Source organism: Octodon degus, unplaced genomic scaffold, assembly GCF_000260255.1.
Source record: "Octodon degus isolate 3935 unplaced genomic scaffold, OctDeg1.0 scaffold00068, whole genome shotgun sequence".
NCBI lineage: Eukaryota > Metazoa > Chordata > Mammalia > Rodentia > Octodontidae > Octodon > Octodon degus.
The window spans coordinates 5,357,278-5,368,566 of NW_004524644.1; the positions used below are offsets into that span (position 1 = coordinate 5,357,278).

General features: G+C 37.7%; 1 protein-coding gene across 1 annotated transcript in view; it reads right to left on the minus strand.

The window, feature by feature from the left end:
• Pgrmc2 (progesterone receptor membrane component 2) overlaps window positions 1-11,289 on the minus strand; it is a 19,291-nt gene continuing 8,002 nt past the window's right edge. Inside the window, exons 2-3 of the mRNA XM_004635002.2 lie at window positions 1,996-2,151; window positions 1-286 (exon numbers count right to left, since the gene is read on the minus strand). Coding sequence (XP_004635059.1) covers window positions 189-286; window positions 1,996-2,151 — 254 coding nt within the window. The 3' untranslated portion in view covers window positions 1-188. The remainder of the gene's footprint in view (window positions 287-1,995; window positions 2,152-11,289) is intronic.

The following is an 11,289-nucleotide window of genomic DNA, read 5'->3' on the forward strand; positions in this document are numbered from 1 at the left end:
AACAACTGCAACAAATGAGTTTGGCAGCATACATAATGTCTAGTATTCAAATCTTCACGATGAGACTCGTCTTGTATACAATCGGTCGAATATTTTTCGCAGCAGGTGAAAACAAGACACTGGACATTCTGTGAAAGGGAGTAAGAACTGCAGTTCTGAAGGCCCCTGACTTTGGTTGTTTACAAAGTTCAATCCTGTTTATTGTGATCCTTGGTGTCTTCTTCATCTGTATATTCTGAAGGTTCTTCTCCAGGTTTTAGGAGTCTGCCTACATAATCGTATTTCTCTGAAAGATACAGCAAAAGAAAATCACCAGTCAAAGTTGTTTCACTATTCCACTACAGGGTTTTTGAAAAGCAGGCACTTGGTGCTTTTAGAAACATACAGAACAGCTAAATCTTTCCTAATGATTCACCATGGCTGATCTTTTTACACGTGAAGTTTGAGCAAGAGTGTTAGGAAACTAATAATGCGTGGGAATTATTCTTTGCAGGGCAGTGTTCATATCAGTAGCTCTCAGTCAGACACTGCACGGAATAACTTGGAATTTTTTTTTTTTTTTGGCTTTTTGAGACCGTGTCTGGCTGTGCAGTTCAGGCTGGTTTTGACATCACTTTGTACCCCAGCTGGTCTCTGAACTTGCAAGGATCCTCCTACCTTGGCCTCCAGAGTACTGGGATCACAGGTGTGTACCACCATGCCTGACTGAGAACCTGAATCTTTAAACACAACACAATAATGAAAAAAAGGAGTTGCTACTATTTCCCTGTGCGCCACCACATCCAGATCACTTCAAAATCTTTTTAAAAATACATGTGGGTGGAATCTACCTTCAAGCTGCCCATCTCCAGCTCTTAGATTAGGCCTGGAGATAGTGAAGCTAGGCTAATGTGCTTTGTGACTCTCAGAACAGTTCTTTAATTTTCAATAGCCCCAACTATTAGAATTGAAGAAATGAGTGGGCAATGTTGAGAATTTCTATGTTTTTTTTTTTTTCCTTTTCCACTTTTATTCAGCATAGAGAATCTACACCTATACATAACAATTTTTAAAATAGATTTTGCATGGAAAAGGTATGCACAAAACTTAGGACTAATATTTTACAGTACAGACCATGAAAAAAGGAATGGTGACTCCCATGGAGCTAAAGAAGGCTGTGGAAGCCTGCAGGAGGTAAAGAGCCGTACAGCAAGTGGAGCCAAGTGAGGTGCTCTTAGGACGTGTGACGGGCAGCAGGGACCCTCAAGAAAGTAAACCAAGTGTAGGATGGAAACTCATCTGCCAGTGGCCACCCTGTGACAGAGGCCTGCATGTGTCTTCCAGCACATTATTTTCCCCTTTCTAACTCTTTTGCCTTTTCTGTTTAATTTAGAAGTTTGTAGGTAACAATATGTTTGTTTCTTGGTCAGGAATTGAAACCTAGGATAAGTGAACTAAACTTAGGGAGACTGAATCAGCTGCCAGGAGGATGAGCTAAAAGGACTAAGTCACACAATTCAACCAGCACACATGCCAGGAAGCTGAAGTAGGTGTTCCGAGGGCTTTAGGGCTCACATAAATAGGTCAGTGTCACACAGGTAGTAAAAACCAGTGTCACGAAAGTATAATCGGGAAGAATATTTCTTAACTGTTGGATAGCAAAACCAATAAAGTCATTCTGGAATAAATTTAATTACAGTATCAACATCACTTTTTTCTGGTGGTACTCAGTGTCATGGCTCTAAACAGCCCCCCACCAATTCATTTTGAATACAGGTCATACTTTTAAAAACAAAAAAGACCAAAAGTATAATGTTTTAGACATATCTTATAAGAAGTTTAACATAGTTTCCAAATAATTATTACAATAATCACATTAACATTTAGCTATGTTTAAACTACCATCTAATAACGATGCCAATAAAACATGACACCCGTAAGCTCCAGCATGTGGGATAGCATGTGTCTCCTCTGAACATAAGTTTATTTTCTCAAGAACCAACAAAATGCAAGTACCTTTAAACTGCATTTCCCATTCTCGAACACTCTCCATCTGTACTGCATTCAAATCTGAGAGGTCATCATACTCATCTCTAAGTGCATCCTTATCAAGGCAAAATGTCGCGAGTCCTCTGGAGGCATCTCTTCCAGCAAATATTCCGTATGGCCCCGCTGTAAAAATGAAAAAAAAAAAAAAAATTAGACTGCTTACAGTATCCAAATTTAAAAATCCTAACCATAAATGCTATTTGGTACAAAGTCTTAATTTCAAAATTTACATAGGTATTAGACAAGAAAATAATATGATTAGAGAAATCTTTGATAAAAGTAAAGCTTTTCACTAGAATCTTTAAATTTCAACTATTTCAAATACTCCAGAACCTATATCCAACATAAAGACTGTGAGGTAGTTATGGCAAAGAGGAAACTCAAAAAACCTGGTTTAGGAACCAGCTTTCTTAAAAAGAAATGATACTTAAAAAGAAAGTGTTGTTAATTAATAGTGGCGCCCCAAACTAGCAGACTGCCAGACATGGTGGTGCATACCTACAAGCTCAGCATTCAGGAGGCTGAGGCAGGAGGTTCGTTGCAAGTCTGAGTCCAGCCTGGGTTACAAAGTGAGCTCAAGGCCAGCCTGAACTGCACAGCATGAGACCCTGCCTCAAAAAGACAGAAAAACAAAACAAAACAAAACAACCCCACACAAAAAACCTATAAGGGACTATATACCAGACATGTACTACATAAAGATTCAGGTGAGCTGTGGGTCTACATTTTCTTCTTCTCCTGTCCTCTGTAGGTTATAACTGTGACAACAGGGCCATATCATATTTGTAGCCACAGTGACTGTGTTCAATGTCCAGAATGTGTATACACATTCAACAAATTTTTCCCAAATGCTGTCAAAAATATAACCTGTTTTAAAAATAAATACCATCAGAGCAGTAATACACACACACACACACACACACACACACACGCGCGCGCGCGCGTCATTCAAGAACATGCAACTGTTGTGACTATTGGGAAGCAGAAGTAAGGTGTAAGAATAGTCCTGAAGTAACACATTAAACAATGACTGGCATTTTGTCCAGAAGCTAGGTCCCACCCTCTCAGGGGAGGAATGGCATGACTAGTGTGTTGACGGAAGTGAAACACTCCTCAAGTCTGTCCTTGAGAGCAGCTGTGACATTCATCTGTAGCCTCAATGCCTAGCATAGTGTCTCAACATGAAGGAGCACAACAGATTTCTTCCAAATAAATTACCTGAAATTCCAAAAAAGGAGAAACAAGATTCTGATTCGTAAACAGATTCACTCACAAAAGCAAAACCTCCACCCAAACAGAATAAAATATACTTCAGTTGTTTAAAACGGATAATTAAAGCAACAAAATGAAAGAACAAATCTTTCTACATCAAGAATTCTGGGGCTGGGGAGATGGCTCAGTGGAATAAGCGCCTTGCTGGCAAGTGCAAGGACCTGAGTTCAATCCCTGGTTCCGCAAAAAAAAAAAAAAAAAAAAAAAAAAAAAAAGGAATTCTGAATAGCCAGTGAGATAGCTCAGTGGCTTAAGCACCTGCCTGGCAGTGTATGTCCTAAGTTCAATCCCTGGTACCAAAAAAAGGAAAACAAAAATTTTGGTTAAATGCAGTGTATTAGTTTAATGAAACACTATCAGAATGAAGTAACTCTGCATACACTGATATTAAAGGTACTGAATTTATCACCTGAAAAAAGCAACCAGAAGAATCTATAGTATTGCTTACTCTGAAGTGAAAAAACACATGTATGCTTATTTTATATGTTCATTTACTCAAAAGAAAAGCAAGTAAGCAAGCAAGCAAGCTATCAGAAAGAATAAAATCAAGTAGGGCCAGGGAAATAGCTTAGCAGCACACTGTTTGCCTGGTAAGTTCAAGGTTGCGAGTTCCATTCTCGGTACTAAAAAAATAAAAAATCAAAACATAAGAATAAGATTAAGTTTTTAACAGTGGCAACATTTCTAGGGAATGGAAATACATATATCTGGTAAGTTCTAACTATCTGAAAATTATTTTTATAAGAAAAATCTTTTGAAAGAGTTAATTTTCTCTGGCTGCAGAATAGACCAAGTAGTTTTATCAAGTGTTTTTTAAAAAGACTTAAATGCTAATAAATAGGATTTCCAAAGTAAGTGTTTTACAAAAGAACATTTCTTTTGAGTAAGACAGACATAATGACAAAGGTAATTGAGAGAAAACAATCTTAAAGCCAGTCATGAACAGAGGAGTGGTCAATAAGAAAGCTTGTTAGAATACAGTATTTTGTAATAAATAAGTAGAGAAACAGGCAAAAATTATCCATGAATACTATACAGAGGTTCTTAAAGCTGATTGTACCAAAGTCTACAAAGTGAAAAACACAAAAAGCATAAAACTGATCATGGCCATAACAACTTATAAATGTTGAAAATGGTAGTTTTTTAGTCAGGATTTTGCAGTATAGTCCAGGTGATCTCAAACTCAAACATCAGCCATCAAGTACCAGAGTTACAGGTATATGCTGCCATACCTGGAATTGGCTAGTTTCTATATTTTAAAAAATTTCCAGCAATCTCATTTTCCTCTCTTATTTAGAACTGCACAAAGTAGAAAAGACAGATTTTTGTCATCTTCCTCATGTGGCAAATGAAAAAAACAGTAGTCAAGACATTCAGTAATCTACCTAAATGTACTGACAGAACTGGAAGTACTATTTCTATTTTTCTACTCCATGCACTATATCTTAAGAAAACACCCAAGACCCACAAACCCAAAGATGGAATGACAATCGTGGAAACTGGAGCACTTGCTAATCACCAAATTTCAGGGCAATGAAATTTTAGAATACTTAAGTTAAAATTAAAGAAAACTAACAAAGCCAGCTACTCCTGGCATTATTATATTATGTGCTTCTGTGTCCTGGAAATGTTAACCTAAGTCAGGTACCTCAGAGTATAAACCATAAAACATTTAAATGACAGAGAGAGAAAAAGTCAAAGACCACTGCAAAAACAGCAAACATCAGCACCACAAAAATTAAATGAATAGAAATTAAATGAATAAAAACAGCAATCAGAAAATCCTCAATTTCTGAATATATTAATATATACTAATGCATTTGCTCGTACATTCTCTGCCAGCTTCCCTAAGGAAAACTGAACCTTGAAGGAATATAAAAACAAACTTCATGTTCTCTTTTTCTGATTTTAGATAGATGACTTAGTAAGAGAAACCCAAGCCAACAATTAATAATCCAAGCCAAGTTCTACACAAAGTGTTAACTCTTGACAAGAAAAGGATGAATATTCCCCTACTCTAAAAAAAACTGTATTGCTTTTGCTGTGTGTTCATAATTTTCCTCAGGAAGCATAAACTTCTGAAAAGGTGTTTGTGGCAGTAGTTTTCTCTACTTTTTCTTCTAAGATCATTAACAAGCTTAACAATAAAATTAAGAACTACAGTTAAACCTGGACAGGTTTCTCTGAGAAAGGGAGAATCTGCAGTCTAATAAACGGTTACTCCCCTGAATTCACAATACAACCAGAAGCACATTAGGGGAATCAGCAATTCCTCCCCAGTCCATTACCTTCTTATTCAAGTCCCAATTCAAATATTTTGACACTTAGCTATCTACAAAACTTAAACAAAGACCTACCCAAGGAAAGCAAATATGCAAGAGTATTAAGTTTTAGTACAGTATATTTACTAAAAATGTAAAGGTTATCCGATAGAAATTAACTTGGTTCGACCACTGACTCATTTAGACATAAATATGGAAGGCCCCCCCTCAACCTAACAGTGGTCTGACCTAATGTTTTTTTTTTTGTTTGTTTCTAATGATTTTTTGACTTTATAAAATTATACTTCAACTGTGACCTTCTGTTGGGACTAATGATAGGTGCTGATTCCAGGCAGTGACAGTCAGGCAGCCATGTGGGGGAGAAAAGGCTCACCTTCCAGTGTAGGAGGGGTCATCAATACATAAAGGGAATTTTTAAGTTAAAAGTATTTATTACAGTAAAAGATACACTGTCACAAATTCTCTTCCAACACTCCCCCTCACTGCAAACACTGACCTCACTCTCCTGCCACTTTCTGCTGCAGCTCTGAAAGTCCTCTTTCATGAATGTCTTCAGGAGGCATGATAAACACACAGGTGAATGCTGCTGCTTAGTGCCACCCATGGCAAGGAAAGCCAGGCTCACAAACATATTACAGAATATAATGTTATTTTACAGCTGGCACTTGGTCTTCCGCAAAGTCAAAATGACCATGAAAGATAAATATTTTGAATCTGTTTAAGACATCAATCAAGGCAGTCAGGAGAGCACAGCAGAAAAACTTCAAAGAGGACTTCCAGAGCTGCTCCAGAAAGTGGCAAGAATGATGAACTGTGTGTTTGAAGAGGAAGCTTTCGGTTTTTTGGGTTCCCCCCTCCCCGGGGGGCAGGTTAATGGCAATGTATCTATAACTGCAATAAAATGTAAAGCTTTCAGCCTATTTTTCAATCATACCTCATATATGATATTGGTAGTGATTTTCTGATAAAGTACTCAATAAATTACATGAGATATTTAACACTTCAGTATAACATATGCCTTACATAAGGTGACCGTCCTGGCACAGGTTCATCTAGGTTCTGGACAAATTTTGGGTAGTCTGGGCTAAGCTGAGGTATTCGGTAAATTGGATATATTAAATGCATTTTCAACTTAATGATGTAAGTTTCTGGAAGTGACCCCAACATAAATTGAGAAACATCTATAATCTAACGATAATTAAGGGAATTATGTACTACTGCTTTATCTAACTAAAATATAATGCCAATAAAAGTTTCAAAAAAATTCCTGCTACAAAAATAAACAACATTAGTTACTGAAAGCAGGTTGTCTTAAGTGTACACACATAGCAAATATTCCAGAACATAATTTTAAAGATAAACTTTTTTTTAAAGGATAAAATTTAAAATAGAAAGTTAACTATATCAAAATGATACATATTGTATCATTTTTTGTCAAAAAATCATTAGGTTAGACCACTGTTAGGTTGAGGGGGGCCTTCCATATTTATGTCTAAATGAGTCAGTGGTCTAATCAAGTTAATTTCTATAGGATAACCTTTACATTTTTAGTAAATATACTGTACTAAAACTTAATACTCTTGCATATTTGCTTTCCTTGAGCCTATTGTTAGAAGGCTTCAGGAGCTTTTAGAGCCAACTTAAATTTCAAAATTACAAAGAAGAAAACCAATACACTTAGTAACTAAGTGTATCCTAAAACTGCTTATTTTATTACAATCACAGAGAATGGGGTGGGCATATTCTAGAATGGCAAAACATATGCTTGCTAGAAAACAGTGCAGGGTTTTTTTGTTTTGTTCCTTTGTCTTTCTGAGACAGGGTTTCACTATGCAGTTCAGGCTAGCCTCCAACTCATGATCCTCCTGCTTCAGCCTCCCATGCGCTGGGATTATAGGCATGCACTGCCACACCCAGCAAAAGAAGTACTTTAGTAATTTAATAAACATAAAATGCCTAGAAGTAAATAAAATTCATAATAGATAATTCTGAAATTACAATACTATCAATTATATAGAGGAGAAATATTTCTTGAAAGAATAAAAAGTTCAGAAAGAGAATATTCCACAACAAATATTTTAGCTATTTTCATGACTTCAAACCACAGCTCTTGAAAACCAACTTTTAGTTCATTGAAGTTTATAAACAGTCCAGTTTTCTGGTGTTCTTAAACTTTATTTTTTATGTATTTAGTTGTTGCAGGGTCTCACTACACAGCTCGGACTCATACTGATCCTCCTGGTCTGAGCTTCCCGGGCGCTGGGATTACAAGTGTGCACCAGCATGCCCAGTCTAGGTGGCCAGCTCAGTGTGCCTGGGAGTGGGGCCAACTTGGCATGTAGAGTCAGGGATTGAACCCTTGTCCCTGAGCTTGCCTAAGCAGTCACTTAGTTCACTGAGCTACCTTGCCAGCCTGTTTTCTGGTGTTTTGACAAGTTTTTTTTTTGAGTAATAACACTTGACAATTATTTCAAAAAAAGATTATGATGGGTTCAGGAACAAATGAGGGAATATATAAAGTGATTAAGCTAAATTAATAAACACATTTAAAAAGTACTTAGGCTCCCAAGCCCCCAGACTATTCAAGATAACATGGTAAAGCTGAAAGGCTACTTCTCAGACAAGATGCTTGCATTCTGGAGGATCTACCCTGGTGATACTGGGCAAGCTTTGATTTTCATAGTCCTTATATTTCTCACACAGAAAACAGGGAAATATTTCATATGCCTTAAATCAAGCCCAAACTATATCGCTTCAACACAATGATTCTACAAGTAACTGAAAACCTAAACTTGTTTCTGCAGTCAGACCAGAAAGTGATCAGGAACATTGTGGATTGAGCTCAGGGCCTTGGCTTCAGGCCTCATGGACAAGATGGAGAAAAGAAAGCAAGTTAAAATTCTAGGCCCAGCCAGATCTGGTAGTGGATGCTTGTAATCCCAGCACTTGGAAGGCTGAGGCAGGATTGCCTCGTCAGACTGGGCTACATAGTAAGTTCAATGATAGACTCAACTACATAATAAGATCCTGTCTCAAAAGAAACCAAACCAAACCAAACTACAACACAAAAACTCTTCGGCCGGCATAGTCTGACCTATAAAAACACCTACAATCTCAGCATTTGACTTGGGAGGCTGAGGCAGGAGGATTATTGCAAGTTCAAGACCAGGCTGGGCTACAAAGTGAGCTCAAGGCCAGCCTGAACTATACAGCAAGACCCTGTCTCCAAAAAAAAAAGAAATGAGATTTTTAAAAATAGGGGCTGGCCAAATAGCTTAGTGGATTAAAGCTCCTGCAAGCAGGTTGCAGGGGCTGGGGCTGGTGCCAGCCTCACCCCTGGGGCACACTGAGAAGGTAATTGAGACTGGGCACGGTGGCTTGCGTCTGTAATCCCAGCTATTGGGAACCTGTAAACAGGCGGATCACTACGAGTCTGATCTGGTAGTGAGACCCTGAACACTCTGTAGACCCTTCCCTAAAATACAAAACAAAACAAAACAAAACAAAAACCCTGCCATTTGGAGCCAGGGAGATAGCTCAGTAGAACAGGCAAGAGGACCTAAATTCAATCCCTGGTTCCACCAAAAAAAATAAACTAATAAAAAATAACTTTTAGGTGAAAAAAGCCCTTAAATATGAAACAATTTGCCAGGCATAAAGGAAAGGATAAATTTGAATATATAAATCCACAAGTGTGCGTGCTTTTAAAAACACCATAAATAAGAATAAGAAAAAGTATTTGTAGCAAAAGCTGGGTAGATTAACACCATGATTAAAATATTGTAGCAAGGGACTGGGAAATAGCTCACAGCCTAAGTGCCTGCCTGGCAAGCACAAGAACCCAGGTTCAATCCCCGATACAGCATGCTGTACCGGCCCCACACTGAGCTGGCCACTGAAGCCAAGCATCAGGGTGCACACCTGTACTCCCGGCACCAGGGAGACTGAGACAAGAGGATCACTATGAGTCCACACTGTGTAGCGAGGTCCTGTACCAAATAATAAATAAATAAATAAAAATATAGTAGCAAGGGATATAGAAGTAATTTGTAGAAAAAAATACATGTGACTCAAAGTTTTTGAAAAGATGCCCAATTTCACTCAGGAAAAGAAAAATGTACAACACATCAACTTTGAATTACCACTTCAACCTCAACCTGACAAAGACCAAGAAATACGCATCACATTTTCCCCAGGAGGGCAACTAGCCATTTTCACAAAGAATACACTAGTCCAAGCTCTCCAGAGGAAAACTGAAGTACCCAAATTTAAAATGCCTGTATCACCAGCCTCAGTAACTTTAATTTCTTGGAATTTAGAAGTATAATTTTACTCACATGTGAATTACACATACATGAATATTACAGCACCATGTAATAATAAATTAGAAGCAACTTAAACATTCATTAACTGTGAACTGTTAATAAGATAGTTGGCTACACAGATATGAAAGGTTCTCAGGATGTTCAAGTATTGCTAAAGGTATGTCTACGTCTAGCACATTGTAATTAATGGATGCAATAGGGCTCATATCCATATGCTTGTACCTCCACAGAACAGCTTCTGAACACTCAGATCAATCTCTTGCGTGGTGCCTGCAGAAAGCAGACTTACTCATTGCACAGCCTTTCTTACTTTCTATCCTGAGCATGTATTACCTAATAAAACTTAGCTTTAAACTTACATACTTTAATTTTCAAACATACCCCAACTACTGTACAAGAACACTTATATACCTATGGCTCATAGAATATTACAGTAAATAACCCAATAAACAAAAAAGTAGTAACTGCTGAAGATAGTCATAAGAAAAATTACATGAAGAAATAAAACCACCATGGAGGACACATACATAGAACTGATATCCCAAGAAGCATATTAAATAACTATGGCAAGTTTCCTTAAAATTATCAAAAAATTAAGGCACGTAACATAAAAAGGAAAGATTAAGAGAATAGAACAGAACGAAAAGCTATCCAGAAGGACTGGGTATGGTATACATGCCCGTAATCCCAGCTACTGAAAAAGAACAATGTAAAAAGCTATCCAGGGGTGGCATGCCTGTAATCCTAGCACTAGGCAGGCTGAGACAGGAGGATCACAAGTTTGACTACATTGTGAGTTCGAGACCAGCCTTGTCTATACTGCAAGACCATATCTCAAAAAACCCACACAAAACCACCACAACAAAAAAAATGAAAGTAGCTAGCCAGAGGAGCTGGGTGTGGTAGTGCATGTCTATAATCCTAGTTACTGAGGAGGCTCAGGCAGGAGACCTCAGAGAGTTCAAGACCCTCTTGGGATATACTGAAGGCCAGTCTGAACTACATCATGAGACCCTGTCTCAAACAATGAAGTAAAAATAAAAATGCATTTAATACACCAACTTATCAAACAGGATAGCTTAGTAACAGCGTGCTCTGTAGAGTATCAACTGTTTCTCTGGCCAGGTGGCTGACAGGAGCCTAGCTTGATGCTTCTTTGCCCAGTATTTTTTTTTTTTCCTTTAATCAAAAGTTTATTAGCTTACAAAATATTAACAAGAGCATGAAAAACCACTTAGAGATTTACATGTTTTCAAAGGAAGGCTGCCATCGATATGCACACGTTCCAATTGGATCTTCATTCCCAGTTGTCCTTTTAGGGGAGAGATGGCAATATTGCTACTGCTCTTCATTCAAGTCTCTTTGAAGAGTGTTGCAGCCAG